This window comes from Rhinolophus sinicus, chromosome 16 (genome assembly GCF_057876585.1).
Source record: "Rhinolophus sinicus isolate RSI-liver-muscle chromosome 16, RSI-T2T, whole genome shotgun sequence".
NCBI lineage: Eukaryota > Metazoa > Chordata > Mammalia > Chiroptera > Rhinolophidae > Rhinolophus > Rhinolophus sinicus.
In genome coordinates this window covers 32,419,354-32,434,354 of record NC_142516.1, presented here as the reverse complement: position 1 = coordinate 32,434,354, position 15,001 = coordinate 32,419,354, and the positions used below count along the sequence as shown (strand labels likewise).

Here is a 15,001-nt window from a genome sequence, read left to right as displayed (position 1 = left end):
GATTTGTATTACATATAAGAAAAGTGAGGAACAGAGAGGCTGAAAGTTTCTCAAGGTTACACAAGTCACACAGCTAGGAAGTGGGGGAACCAAGTATTCTGGCTTCAGTGCCCATGTTCGTAACCACTTTATTGTGCTACCTGTCAAAGTATACCTCAAGGTACAGCTGCTGTGTGGTCCAGCACCTCTCCACCCCTGGGAACAGACACACACAGGCAGCCCCACCTGTAGTCATGCCATAGAATTTACCACCTGCATAATGCACCCCATTCACTCACAAGATTCCCATACCGCTCCTCCCTGGAGTTTTCTCACGGAGGTCCACCAGGCTCGGAGCTAGCTTAATAACATCCTACAGGTCCCTTCTTGTCTCCAGGCTCAGTGAAGCCAAGCATCAGGACAGAAAGAGAAGCATAAAAGCTAGGTCTCTGTGGACCCTAACGACAAGCAAGATTTCCCCACCCTCAGTCTGGGAGTCCTGGCTGGAACTTTAGACCCTCCCAGGGCTGTTCCTCCTACCGACTGCCACTTGTTCCCCGGGCTAGCCGGAGCCTTGGTTCCACACAAACTTCCACCCACCCTGTCCTGTTTTGGTTCAAATGCACTCCACTTTTATCTCTAGGGAAAGTCATCACCCAAAGGGGAGCAGTGGCTGCTAAATTTGCTAAACATGGAGTAATTAGTGTTCTCTATCCCACCCCACCCGAAGGGTTGCTTGGAGTTTGACCTTGCTGAATCTCAGTTTCCTCATCTGTAAAAATCTAGAAAATAGTCCCTTTCCCATCTGCCTCCTGGGCTGATAGTTTAGTGAGGACAAGATGCTTTTGGTAGGAGGAAAGGACTTTATACACTGTAAGGCACTGAGTGAGCAGCAGGGATTTCTGGCCTGATCTGAAGGCTGTGTGTATATCATCTTCACCCACCCACTGTCCCAGGCATCGCGCGGGTACGCCAGTGGTCTCTGTCCACAGTGCTGAAGTCACAGCCAAGTCAACTGGGAATCTTCAGTCCCTCTCTGTTTTGCTTTGTAACACACTAAGTTATTCACATACACATTCACTTTACGATCTTACATTTTAACATTCATCAGAAGCAGAGCTATGGAACACTTCCTGAATCTGCATGTCCTCCTTGCACAGGGACCGTGCGAACCGTCTCTGTATATTACATGTGCTGCCACAGTGAGCATTTTACTTCTTCCTTATCCCACCTTTAAGCATCAAGGACAGAGATTTCCAAACCCAGGGATTGCCCTAAAACTCAGAAGGTATTGCCAAAATGTTTTTATTTCGTTTATTTCAAGTATCTTTGTTTTTAAAAATAAATATAACACCCCTTTCAAAAATCACAACAGGTACAAATGGGCAAGATGTGATTTAGCAACTCAGGGAGAAAAAAGGTTGTGGTCTTCACCTGATATGGGTAAATAGTATGTGATGGCTACCAAAAATCTGATGTAACACGAGGCCACATGGAAAGTTCAGAGTCAGAGGAGGGAGCAGCCTGGCTCATCTGTACACTGCACTAGCATGCCGGGAAAAAACTAATCCGGGTAAGCCAAAAGCTAAACCAGGCGCCACCAACTGAAACCCAGACAGGCGAACATAGTCTTAGCGGCTGGAATGGAATGAGGCAGAGGAGGAACCTATGAAGGCCTGCAGCGTATTGACCCTGGAGAGGAGCAGACTTGAGAGAGGCAGAGGCTGATGCCTTGCAGATAGGACCAAGAGGTTGATGTGACCTCAAGCACAGAGCCAAGGACAACGGTGGAAGAGAGACAGACTTCAGCTCAGTAGGACCAAAAGATAACCAGATACCAGGGAAAGCAGTGAAGCTGTGTATGACAGAAGTGTTGAGTCAGGAGTGGGATGCCTTAGCAGGTATCCTTTCCTCTTGAGACCTGTGGTGCCATTAAATGGTTAAGCACCTTCTGGTGAGTGCCCAGCCCTGCGCCCAGCTGAGCTGTAGGGATATCCATGATTGTACAGACACCCATGACCCCAAAGCATCAGCATCACTGGGTTAGGAACCTTAATTTCTTTAGTTCAAACTTTTAGACCAACTTTTTTGCCTGCAGCTCTGGGTCCTGACCTGAGAAAAAATCTAGATCCAAGGTCTCAATACGACTGATGTCCCCTTCCTAGGTTGGCTCTGGGAAGCTCGCCCGTAGAACCTGATGTTGCACGCCCTCTGCTGGTCATTCCTAGCACAGTATTCTCCCCGCAAGGCAAAAAAAAAAAAAGACCCCTTTGAATCCTTCTGGTACTGATCAGTGTAGGTTCAAAACATGCAGGGAGGTGCCAGGAGAGTGGCAGGGAGTTAGGTCTCCGGTCAGTGTTCAATCAGAGTACAGGATCAGAACTGAATCCGTGGATGAGTTCAAATAATCTGTATCAAGATTAGGGCTCACCCACGTCTAGGAGGTGGGCTAAGGCTGAGGCTGGGTTTGGGGAATTGTCTGGTTCAGCACTAAGACTAAGGTCAGTGTCTCAGGCTGAGGCCAAAGTTGGGACTCAGTGTGGGACTGAAGTCTGGGCTCAAGTGTCAGCATGACGTATGTATCCAGATGAGATGCTGAAAGTCTGACTTTAGGGAGAAGTCAGTTTGCATCCACGGTAAGGGGGTCAATGGAGCATTCCTTACTATACCAGGTAGAAGCCCCAGGTAATAAACACCAGCCACTGGAGAACTCAGGCAGAGATATTGCCAGGCAAGAAGTGTAAGAGATGGAGGACAGAATGAGGTGGTTACTAATTTCTAGGGACATCCCAACCTTAAAGATGGTAATGGGCACGCTAGAGCCCCTTGTCTCTTCAGAGGGTAGATCCCGGTATTCTAGTTCCAGCTTCCTGTTAAAGCCCCCCAATAACCCTAGTACTTCCACATACAAATCAAGTACAATTTGGGGACAGGAGAGTCCAAGGGCTGGTCCTGTCACTGCAGAGAGCTGGCAGCTGTGGGAGTAGTCTTTCTTTCCCTCAGGATTCTCTGTTTCTACTGGCAACAGTCGCCTGGTAGCCTCCCACACCCAGAGCTTAGCAACTGTGGGAGCCCCTGGCAACTGTTGCCATGGTGACAAGACAGGGAACTGAGAACCAGCTGGAGAGGGAGACTTCCTCTGGAGCCTTCAGGATATGTGCAAGATAGGGGGCTCCCCCTCCCGTACAGTCTGGGAGGGAACATGTGTTCCTGTCTAAACACCTCCTCACTGGCACCCACCCCCACCTCTGCCCCCGGGTTCCGGTTCCTTCAGGGTGAGGAAATGAGGGACACCTAGGATTATGACGTCTCTATGGGGAGGAAGGGTGAGTAGGGTGTTTGGAACTGACATGATCAAAGACACAGTCATACACCAGCAGACACGATGTCAGTGTGTCAAAAGCCATGAAGCTGCACTCCATCCGCTCTGTCGTGTAGATACAGGCCTGTGCAGTCATTTAATCAACATGTACACTAACACAAAATCACACACCTACAGCAAATAACACAGAATCAGACACACTACCACACACAAATCATTACATAAATAATTACACAAATTGCATTATAGATACAACAGTACAAATAACTCCCAATCAGAGTCAAACATTGACAGATGCACTCACACACCCAGATATCCGTGAACACACAGAGTAACGGGTAACTTTGTTGAGCGTTAACTACTGCCAAGCTCAGAACTAGGTGCATTACATGTGTTACCTTAATTAGCCCTCACAGCAACCCTCTGAGGTACTGCTGTTGTCTATCCCATTCTACAAAGAAGGAAAGAGGCACAGATATGGCAAGTAACCTCACAAAGTCTACAATCTGCCTCACGAGCCTACATTCTTATTCCCTATGCCTTATTGTGCACCCTGGTTCCTCACACACACACAACTGACACCAATGGGATAGAGGGCAGTAAAAGCACCCTGGGGGCAGACAAAGGAGTCCGTGCCATCAATACCTGAAGGCACAGCCCTGCACCCTCAAAGGTCTAAGCCTACGCGTTAGCATTAGCAGGGACCAGGTAAGGGTCGGTGACTAAACTCTCTGCCTCCGTGTTGGCACAGGCAATGCTGGAGGAGGCAGCATAGACAGAACTGGAATGGGAAGAAGCAGAGCCACCCACAGCCCAGGCCCCCATGCATCTGGAGGTGGGGGGGATGAAAGCCCCCAAATCTAAAAAGCCAGCACCTGTTCTGGGACCCCTCTTCCTACTTTGCCCATCTCCATGTCACATTATTCCATTCCGTCATCACCCCAACTCCCATCCCTTCCTCACCTCCTCACCCCATCTCTCTGTCCCAATCTTTTGCTGCTCACCCATCTCCCCTCCCCTCTATTCCTGGTTCCCCACTTCCCCTTCCCTTCTCATCTTCTCCCTCCTTCCCTCCCCCTCCCCCTCATTTTACCTCCCCTGCCCTCCTATCTTCATTCCCCAAACCCCACCTCCTCTCCATTCTCCTCTTACCCCACTTCCTTTCCTTTCTTCACACCCCTTTACACCGGGGATCCCCACTGGGAAGACTAGAAAGAAGACAAGTAGTGGAGACTATGCAGACCTGCCTCAGGACCCCTAGACCTCTCTCCTGCTCTGCTCTGCTCTATAGCCGAGGTACTGATGCCCTCTACAAGCCACACGTTCCAGCTCTATCCAGTTTGCATGACCTCATGGGTCTCTGAAAAAAAACTCTGTATCTGAAAAAAATGGCAAAGAAAGAGAGGTGAGAGCTTCTGCCCTGGCCTTTCCCTTGTCCTCAAACCCTCCAAGAATTCCTTTCCCCTCTTCACCCCCGGGTTACCCCCTCTCCACCCCCGTTCCCTCTAGCACAGATGGGCCTGGGAGACAGTAACGTGGGCGCAAGGCACCGTGTCTGCTCAAGCGTCGGCTTCCGCTGGCAACCACCTCCGCAGCCCTGCCTGCTCTGAACAGCGGGGATACTGGGGTTGAGATTTAATGGGGGGTGGGGGTGGGGTGGGACTGAGATGGAAGATTCTGAGGGTGTTAAGAAAAAAGATCATGTGGAGCTGAGATGAGGGGTTAAAAAGGGGAGCTAGGCTAGGGGAGCATAAAGAATTAAGAATAGGAAAAGACAGAAGATCATGGGGGAAAAACAGATTATACTGGGCCAACAGGAGGGAAAAACGATGGGGGCCTAAAATGTGGACCTCAAAGGGGAAGTAGGATAAAAGATTATAGGAAGAACTTTAATGTGGATTGTGGGGGTTGCTGAGAGGGGTCTGCTCATGAGGGAGCTGGGATGTGGAGATTATACAGAGAAAAAAAAGGGTACTCAGAAAGGGAATCACGGAGGTGCTAAACCTGAGAACTACCACATTACAAAGCAGAGAGCAGAAGGACACTTAACTCTGCACGTCTATCTGGGAATGTTTCGAAATTCAGTTAAGTCACATCAGGGCAACTCTGGGTCAAGGTAAGGTAAAGCTAAATCAGGTCAGATCGAAGTCTCCGTGGAAGACGGGTTAAGAAGGGGTGACCTTTTGACCCTGGTCCAGAGACTACAGCTCCCAGAGTGCACTATTCTGTCCCCTAGCCTCCTAAATGATGAAAGAAGAGAATGCCCATAGTCACCAACTGGTGGGTGCGGTTTTCCTTTAAGGCTGCCTTTGACGTTGCACGGGTTCCAGAAGGTTCTCCCGGGATTCGAGCAGTGGCCAGTACGTCCCACCTTCTCAAACCGGAGATTGGACTAATATAGTTGCGCAGTCCCCCTCCCGGCTGGGATCTGAGCTCCACAGACCAACCAATAAAATCAAAGGGCGCGTGGAGTTGCCGCCCTCTGTCCCTTTCACCAATGACACGACGAGATAGTGAAGAGGTGTGGTTGACTGATCCCAAATTGCACCAATCAGACCCACACCAATCACTGCCAGGAATGTGTGCGTGTGTGGCCGGGTGACAGGGGCGGAGAATGGGAGGGTATCACCGAGCCACTCGTTGAAAGCTGTCCAATTACAGCAGAGGCTGGGCTGAGTGACGGGCAGACAGCGCAATGGGTGGCGCGGAGGCGGAGCCGTGGGGGCGGGTTCCCGGGCCCGCTGTCTGCGGCCGGCGGGCAGGCGACTCCTGTCCCAAGTGGAGGCAGCGGAGCCGGAGCCGGGGGAGGGGGTAGCGGCTGTCTGACCCACCGCAGAGGCGCCCGCAGCAACTCACCGGTGAGGGTGCCGAGCTAGCACTCGGGGATCCCGGGAGTGGGGGCATCTCGAAGCCAGGGGTCCTGGTGTCAGGGGGTTGGGACACTGAGAGCCCATCGGCTCCTTCTGCCCTGGGGGTGCGCGGACCCGGGCTCTGCAAAGTGCTCGCTGTCGGCGACTCTCTTACAGGGGGCAGCCAGCGTCTGAGCCGGGGGAGGGGGCAGCGGGCGGGGTCAGATTGGGTTCCGTGGGGTGGAGACGTTTCTGAGCCAGCCCTGCCAGCCAGTACCGGTGACATCACCGACCACCCTCCCCCGCCGGAGCCCCCTCCCCTCTCCTCCCCTTCTCTCCTCACCGCGCCTTTTGTCCCGGCGGAGCTCTGCCCTGCCCCTCCCCTCCCCGCCCATCTGTGAGGGAGGAGACTCCCCGTCAGTGACTTCATTGAGTAGGTTCTTGGGGATTGGGGTCGGGTCCTCCCAGGAAAGAGGCAAGAGGAACTCACTGCCTCTCAGGCCCTCACAGACAATCACACCTGTCACAGCACACGCTCGCACTGCCAGCCTTACTGTCACAGCCATACAGCCATTCACAATCAGCCAGACATTGCTGCACCTGAGAGCAGGTGGTCGCTAGCCCTTCACGCTCCACACCTGGGGATCAGGTCCAGCTCCTGCTGCACCGGACAGGCCTTGCTGGGCCAAGTGCCTATGAGAACCTGAGGAGGTGGCTTCCAGAGCTACAGCTCTCCAAGCAGCTCCAGTGGAGCAATCTGAGGTGAGGGGCTGGGCTGGGCATGTTTAAGCGCACAGTGCTCTCCTGCCCATCCCCAGCAGCACCCCCACTACAGGCCCGAGGAGCTTTCCGGAGCTTCCCACACTTCTGGGGAGAAGACTTCTTAGCCAGCTTGATGTTTAAAATTCAGCTGGAGCCCTTAAAACTTCGAGCGTGGACGCTGAATGGGTTTGTAAAGTTTCGGTAAGTCCCTCCGGAGAATGGCACTCATACTCATACCAAGTCAAATTCTCCACATCACATCCCCCTCCATTGCCTCCTGCTTCATCCCTCTCATCCTCATCTCATCCTCATTACATAAAGAACCCCTCTACCTCACCCCTACATTTGAATGAAGTGCACCCCTTTATCATTCCTCTCCTATACCAAACCCTTCAGGCATCCATTTTCCACAAACATCTCCAGTAGTTCAACTCTCCACATCTCTCTTTCAACCCACTGGTAACCCATTTTCCACCTCAGCCATTTCCATTTGTCATACCTCACCCCCTCCATCAGTACTTCATGTTCAGCAGCAACCATCTCCCTTCCCTATACCCTCTTGCCATTTCTCCTCATTTTTCATTCCTGCCTCTACATTAACACCCTCTTCATTCTTCTCCATCAAAGGCAGTGCCATGCCATGGGGCTCCTTTGTCATTCCAACACGTGGCTTGTGGGTAGGGGGAGGGAGGGAGGAAAGGAGGAGGAAAAAGGCAATTCTGAAAGAGCTTGCCCTGTGTCTGTGGAGGCAAGAGAATTACAGGTCTAGAACGCCTAGCAGGTGGGTGCCAGGGAGGAAGTTGGCTGGATGAAGAGAGAGGTAATACAGGGACAGCAAGAGGGAATGGGAGAATTGGCAAGACGGTCTACTAGTCCTCTGCCTAGAAGCTGCTATCGTTCTCTGGGGGCACCCTCTTCGTGTGCTAGGGTTCCTTCCCAGTCCTGGGGGGGGGAGGTGTGGGCGGAGGCAGAGATGGCAGACCACCCCCAGCTCCCTCTCAGACGGCTTTTACTGCTGCTTCCGAAAATGGCTGGCCTCCCCCAGATGCTCTTTCTTCTCTGCCTCCTCCAACCTCAGCCTCCCCAGCCAGGCGTGACACGCTGGTAGGGGGAGAAGGGGGTGTACCCGCCTTTTTGGAGCGTTCTCTTCATCAGAGTGAGGTGACTCCCAGAACCATGAATCAACCCAGCCACCTGTGACAGGCCCTGTGGGGGCAGGAGCCAGGGCCGTTGTCCTACCCACCTGGAGGCTTGAGGCCTCCTCTTACCAATTACAGCCCTCACTCCTGCCAAGAAACCCTGTACCCCTTGCTGAAGCAGTCAGAGGCAGAAAAGCAGGCCTTAGCAGTGGCTGCCAGCCCAGGACATTGCTAGAAAGACTCTGGTTCTCCGGGCTTTGGCAGGGGTTGGCCAAATCTCAGAAAGGCTGGAGAATGGCTTCTGGCCATTCCCACAAATAGCTCTAGCTACAGAAGGGTCCCGTTCCCTTCATATCTACCACAGAGACATTGGTGGAGGGAGATTAGCATCGAAGAATTAGAGCCCTGTGTTTCTCCCTCACATAACAAGTGGCCCTGCAGCCAGCTTAGAAGGGACTATGAGAGGAGCATGGACCTGGCACTGGGCCAGATCCGAAACCGCAGGACAGGTGAGAGGCAGGGACTGGTAGGGAAGGTATTAAGGAAACGGAAGTTAATGCCCAATCTCCTAACAACTAAGGTTTAAAAAGGCCCTACCCCCAGGATGCTTTTGTTCACTAACACTGGTGCTTAGGCGACACAGACTTGTCTTCACACACAGTTTTGTGTGTAGATACTGGGAAATGAGTAAAGGGAACTGTTGCGTTGGTTGGGGGAAGGACAGTGTCACCCACCCCGCCCCCCCCAATAATGAGGGAATTAGAAATGGCAGTTTCCAAAGGCTGTGAATCATCCTCTGATGTGAGTCACACGTGAGGCTTCGCATAGTATGGGAGCAGGGGCAGGAGGGCCTGGGGTCTCCAATGGCAGAGAGCACTCCAGGCACCCACACCCTGACTCAGCCTGGCTGGCCAGGACAGCTGGCTGAAGACCTGGGCCTGTCCCCAGGCCTGGGCTACTGCCGCAGCTGACCTTAGCCGGGCACCATGCCTGAGGCATGGCGTAGGAACCCACGCTGCTCAGGTGACCTCATCCAGTACACTGATCTTCACTAGCTTCTGTCCGTGTGTTTGTCAGTCCATGGTGCCACCTCACTCAGCAAGGCCTTTCAGGGGTCCTCGGTCTGGCCCAAGGGCCTGGGCCTTAGCCTAGCCCCAGGAAGTGGGCCGCAGCCCCCAGCTTCCTGCTGGGAAAACCCAGGAACTGAGGAAAGAATCACAGACTCCTAGAATGTCAGAGCTGGAAGAGATCATCTAGTCCAAACCTTTCATTTTACTGATGAGGAATCAGAGGCCCAGAGAACAGGCATGAGCTGCTGAAAGTCACACAGTGACTTTTAGGGACTGTAGGATCATCAGGAGCAGGGCTGGGGCAGAGGGAATAGGGGCATCAAGGATTGGCCCTGGATTTCTTTCAGAAACAAGGAGACCAGTGCCGGTCCAGTGGCTGTGATGGGAAAGGATTATTACAAGATTCTTGGGATCCCATCGGGAGCCAATGAGGATGAGATCAAGAAAGCCTATCGGAAGATGGCCTTGAAGTACCACCCAGACAAGAACAAAGAACCCAACGCGGAGGAGAAATTTAAGGAGATTGCAGAGGCCTATGATGTGCTGAGTGACCCTAAGAAACGCGGCCTATATGACCAGTACGGGGAGGAAGGTAAGAGGGCAGTGCTCCAGCCTAATACTGGACCCCTGTCCTTGTTTGGGGTCCTGGGTGACCCAGTTCTCACAGCAGAGAACTGGAAGCTGAGGAGGGGGTGAGGGAGGCAAGTGTTCCCAACACTGACACCCAGAGGAGAAAAGAGACCACCCACTACCCAGCCTCGGCTTACCAAAGTTCTCCCCGCCTCTGTCTGCCCCTCTCCCTCCTTAAGTTCAGGCCTTGGGAGGTCTGAAGCTCAAACCAGAGGCTTTCCACCCCCCTCCCTTTTTGCCCTCCCAGCCTTATTAGTCCTGCCTGAAGTCCCTGCTGCTTCATTGGCTGATGGGGAAGGGAGTGTGTGGCTCTCTGAGGACAAAGCATTTACATTCATCAGCATAAAAGTTTGGCCCTTAAGCTACCTGGGAATTAACCACTGGAGCTCTGAGCTGGAGAGATGGCTATCCCTTTCTCTGCCCCCTCCCTGCCCACTTGAGGTCATCAGAACAGAGGCGGAGCTTCACCTCCCTGAGGAAGTGGCAGGGGTCCAAGGGTGGAAAGGGAACTGCTGCTGGCATTTTGCCCCCTCCCTGGGGTAGCTAGTGGTCCCGCACACAGTGGCAGGAAAGGCCCAAATAAAGCCTCTGAGAGGGCGGCCCCTCCCAGCACATCCCACAGGCATGATGTAGCTGCTAATTCTGGGCCTGCCCCTCAGAGCCGCCTGCCACCCCGCCAGCCACAGACACCTGTCAGGCTATATTAAGAGACATAGTCACAGCTGAGGACTCTCCTTCCCGGGAGGAACTGTCCTCCCTCCCCAGCGTCATCCACCTTTTTTCCACATTCTCCTCCTCACTCTCCCCATTCTAGCCTCAAAATTAGATGGGCTAACGATATGTATCATATCTGACACAGAGTAGACACTCAAAAGAATGTTCTTTTTCTTCTCCTCTCTGCTGTGTGTTCCATGCCCCATGCTGTGCTCCACAGTCCTCCCAGATCCCTCCTCTGATTCTTCAGACCACTAGTTCCTTCCATTTTTCCTTGCTCATCTACTAGACTTGCCAACTCCCAAATTCACCAGGTATCTTCTGGAATCCCCAGTATTCTCTCAGCTAAGAAATTTTTCTCCCTGGGATGGAAGGATGGGAGCAGTAGGGGTGGGGAAGAGGGAAGCTGTGCAAATACCATGCCACCATGTGACCTGTCTAGGAATTGCACTCATTCCTCTACTTGGCCTCACCTTTGTTTAAGAAGGTGGGAGCTGGGAGAGCTACCTGGAAACTTCACCCCTCCTGAATGACCAAGCCTAAGTGAAGGTCAAAGCTCAGCCCCTATTCCCAGATACCGAGTTCTAATGCAGCTCTACATCCCAGGAAGGCTCCTGAGGATGCAGAAGGGAAAGGCAGCCTTGGAAATGTGGGTTATAAAATTTCCGTTCGCCCTGCCTCCTCCCCAACAACCAGACAGAACAATTGTGCACAGAGACTCTGTGCTCAGCCCTCGCTGGGGACAAGTTGTTCCCAGCTTTAAAAGGAGGTGGTAGTAGTGCAGCAGGAATCCCTACAGAGAAATTACCCCTTGCCGTCATCATCAGTCCAGCCTCCCTCTTGCACTGTGCTCTGCCAAGCTTCTTGAACTCACCTAATAATCAGACCCTCCACAGAACAGACCCTGAGTCTCAGGGGAGGGGTGAAGAGGCAGCTGCCACAAGTCTCTGCTGCCAGCCACTTGGCTTCTCTAATGAAATCCAAATCTGCCCTTGTGGTCCCACGAAATAAGAGGCCAATTTAGACTCAGGCTTCCACAACCAATTGAAATTCTTGATAAAAGGCCTTAAAGAGAAGAGTCCCTTCCCCTAGCCTGGACCCCACCCTGAGTCTACATATCCTAGATCCTTTCTCAGTGTTAACCCTGCCTCACTCCTTCCCATGCCCCCTACTACCCTCATCACCACCAGTATCATCCCCGCATTAAGGCTGCCTCCAGGAATCTGAGCCCCTTAGACAGGACCTGACTCCAGAGACAGCAGCTGAGGTCACCACCCACAATGTGCCCACTCATTCATGCATTTTGGTTGCTCTGACATTAGGTATGAGGTATAGGCCTCGGTGTTCTTTAGCTCCAGGGAGCGCCATTTCCCATTGTAGTCTGTGTCTATCCAATGTGCAAATGGCACCCCCTGGAGTTGTGCAACACTGGGAAAACTTTCTAGAGAAATAGCTCCTCATCTCCAGAGCTTTCCTGAGTTTTTGGGCCCTCCTGATTTCCCATTTGGTCGAAAGTCAGGGAAAGAAGAAACCACGCTAGAAGCAGAGTAAGAGTTGGGACTGTATCCCCACCTTATTTGGGACAGGTCACTTACTAACCTCGTCTGGTTAGATCCTGTCTGATTGCCTCTTGCCTGGTGTGTCTTTGGAAATAAGCAAAAATTGGGGAGCCAGGTATGACATGTAAAAATTTGGGAGCCAAGCCAGCCACTCAAGACTTTGGGAGACATCTCTGGGTTATGGGTACATGGAAGAAATTACGGGACTGGAAGTCACATCCTCCAAGGCTTCTAGTCTTAGCTTTTCCACCTATTGGGTAACTTGGCCTCTTTGAACCTCAAGATGAGCTTTCTCAATAAACATATAATTACATAGAGTAAAATTAATCTTGCCAGAGATTTTTCTTAATCTATTAGAACAGCCCTCTCTGTGGGAGTTAACGGTTTCTTCTTTCTCTAGGCCCAGAAGCTGGGAGCTAGAGGGCAAGGGGCGGAGCTTGGGGCGGGGCCAGGACAGCCACACTGCCCCTAACTTCTCCTCCCTCCAGGCCTGAAGACTGGCGGTGGTTCATCAGGTGGCTCCAGTGGCTCCTTTCACTACACCTTTCACGGGGACCCCCATGCCACCTTTGCCTCCTTCTTTGGTGGCTCCAATCCCTTCGATATCTTCTTTGCCAGCAGCCGTTCCACTCGACCCTTCAGTGGTTTTGACCCAGATGACATGGATGTGGATGATGATGAGGACCCATTTGGTGCCTTCGGCCGCTTTGGCTTCAATGGGCTGAGCAGGGGTCCAAGGCGAACCCCAGAACCACTGTACCCTCGACGCAAGGTGCAGGACCCACCTGTGGTGCATGAACTGCGGGTGTCCCTGGAGGAGATCTACCATGGCTCCACCAAGCGCATGAAGATTACGAGGCGGCGCCTCAACCCTGACGGGCGAACTGTGCGCACCGAGGACAAGATCCTGCACATTGTGATCAAGCGAGGCTGGAAGGAAGGCACCAAGATCACCTTCCCCAAGGAGGGCGACGCCACACCTGACAACATCCCTGCCGACATAGTCTTTGTGCTCAAAGACAAGCCCCACGCGCACTTCCGCAGAGACGGCACCAACGTGCTCTACAGCGCTCTGATTAGCCTCAAGGAGGTGCGTCCTGGATCGGGGCGTGTGACCAGGGGGTGATAGGGACATCCTTTCCCCACTTGTCTTTCTCCCTCTTCCCAATCACTCTCCCCTCCCTTTTTCTCACTCTGCCTCATTTTCCTCAGGCGCTGTGTGGCTGCACTGTGAACATTCCCACCATTGATGGCCGAGTGATCCCTTTGCCCTGCAATGATGTCATCAAGCCAGGCACCGTGAAGAGACTCCGAGGGGAGGGTCTCCCCTTCCCCAAGGTGCCCACCCAGCGCGGAGACCTCATTGTCGAGTTCAAAGTTCGCTTTCCAGACAGATTAACACCACAGACACGACAGATCCTTAAGCAGCACCTACCCTGTTCCTAGGCTCTGCCCCCGCCCGCCCAGAGTCTACCACAGCAATACCCCACACTCACCCCGCCCATGTACACCCAGCTGGATGTCCACTGGACACTAGCAACTTTTTCTAAAATGCAAAAAAAGCCACTGGTTTTCAGGAAAATGTTTCTCTTCCTGACCCCTTTCAGAGCTGGGCTGCCTTGGGGGAGTGGGAGGGAGGTGGGGAGAACTAGCCTAGGCCAGGGGTCAATTTTCATGTCACTAGCTTTGAATCCAGTTCCCACTCCAGTGGCTGGAGAGTGACCTGAGTGCTACTTGAAGATGTAGAGATTCCTTGTCCATGCCTGTATATATAGCATGTCCTCCTTCCCCTCTCAGCTTTGCTAATACTTCTCCTCTCCCTCCCCTTCAGCTTCCTCCTGTTGGGGGAGGAAGAGGATAGAAAGGACACCGCTTTCCCTCCCCAGCTTCACCCCCAGGTCCACAGTGTCCCAGGTTATCATACACATATTCACACACACAAAGCACTCACCTAGAGCTGTCTGTGCCTCTCCAGGGTTGAGATAGAAACGGAAGGTCCATAACCCATGAACCAGGCCATTGAGCACGAGACACTTTTTATTTGGGGCAGGGAGGTGAATAGGGCCCTCAAGCAGCGTCCCTGACAGCTCTCCTGCCCAGTCCCCACAGAGCTGGAAGTTCTGTCCTCCCTGTTGCTCTCAGGAGTGTGTAAGGGCAGAGGGAGAGGAAGGGGGCCTACTGTATTAAAGCTAAGAGGCGGGCGTGGGATCCAACTCCCAGCCTTCATCAGGAAGGGACAGGGCTTTGGGGCCAGGTAGCAGCTATTCCTCAGCAAGAGATTCAGGGTCACAGGTTTCTCCACACACCTCTGAACTCAGGGCCTAGCCACCCCCAAACTTCCAAATCCCATTTTTGTGATATGTGAAGCTACTTATTTCTTACCCTTCATGGAGGCTGCGTGGGGAATTTCCAGCCTTTTGATGCCTGTGTGACCCCACCCCACTCCCACAGTTGTATAAAGGTCAAACAGTGAAGGAGCTAGGGGAAGACTGATCCAGCAAGGTCTTAGGGTGGGGTCTTTAGGTTTTCTCACTTTGACAAGCCCCTGAATGTTTTTATAGTAGTTTTTTTTTGTATTTTTTTGTAATGACAGTATTATGAAAAAAATAAAGTATTTTAAAAATATGGCAGCGCAGCAGAAATAATGAAGCTGGGATTGAGGGTGGATGTACAGTGCCACTGTCAATCTTCCTCCAGGGCCCTGATCACCTCTTGAGAAGCCCGAGCAGGCTTTCAACATAAGGTAAAGCTGATTCCTTCCTTCCTCTAAGCCCAGACTCCTGGGATTTCCAAAATGTATACCCCAAATAGTAAAGACAGAAGATACCACCCACCTATTAGAAGAAACAAATTTATCTGGAAAGAATAAATATCCTTGGTTATGACAAACAGACTATCCTCTTTGAAGGATGTGCTAAAATGAGAACTAATAGATTTTCTCTATATGGACTGGAATTTTCCCTTGAGAAAAACGTCC

General features: G+C 52.2%; 1 protein-coding gene and 1 pseudogene across 3 annotated transcripts; one reads left to right on the top strand and one right to left on the bottom strand.

The window, feature by feature from the left end:
- Window positions 1-1,094: 1,094 nt before the first annotated feature.
- On the bottom strand, window positions 1,095-1,189 carry LOC148754988 (U6 spliceosomal RNA; annotated as a pseudogene).
- Window positions 1,190-6,015: 4,826 nt separating this feature from the next.
- DNAJB5 (DnaJ heat shock protein family (Hsp40) member B5) lies at window positions 6,016-14,649 on the top strand. 3 transcript variants are annotated; one of them, XM_074330672.2, is made up of 5 exons: window positions 6,016-6,159; window positions 6,972-7,113; window positions 9,469-9,713; window positions 12,513-13,114; window positions 13,237-14,649. In XM_074330672.2, exons 2-5 carry the CDS (start codon window positions 7,046-7,048, stop codon window positions 13,468-13,470), a joined length of 1,149 nt encoding a protein of 382 aa, XP_074186773.1. In that variant the 5' UTR covers window positions 6,016-6,159; window positions 6,972-7,045; the 3' UTR covers window positions 13,471-14,649. The 3 variants fall into 3 exon arrangements, with proteins under 3 accessions (XP_074186773.1, XP_019584560.1, XP_019584559.1); XM_019729001.3 differs by lacking the exon at window positions 6,972-7,113; XM_019729000.3 differs by lacking the exon at window positions 6,016-6,159 and having other exon boundaries at window positions 6,919-7,113.
- Window positions 14,650-15,001: the final 352 nt, after the last annotated feature.

Bases quoted from the DNA above. Each gene is read 5' to 3' on its own strand.
- DNAJB5 (XM_019729000.3), top strand. From the start codon at position 6,932: ATGTTTAAGCGCACAGTGCTCTCCTGCCCATCCCCAGCAGCACCCCCA. The intron at 7,114-9,468 runs GTAAGTCCCTCC...GATTTCTTTCAG, and splicing joins AATGGGTTTGTAAAGTTTCG to AAACAAGGAGACCAGTGCCG. The intron at 13,115-13,236 runs GTGCGTCCTGGA...CATTTTCCTCAG, and splicing joins CTCTGATTAGCCTCAAGGAG to GCGCTGTGTGGCTGCACTGT.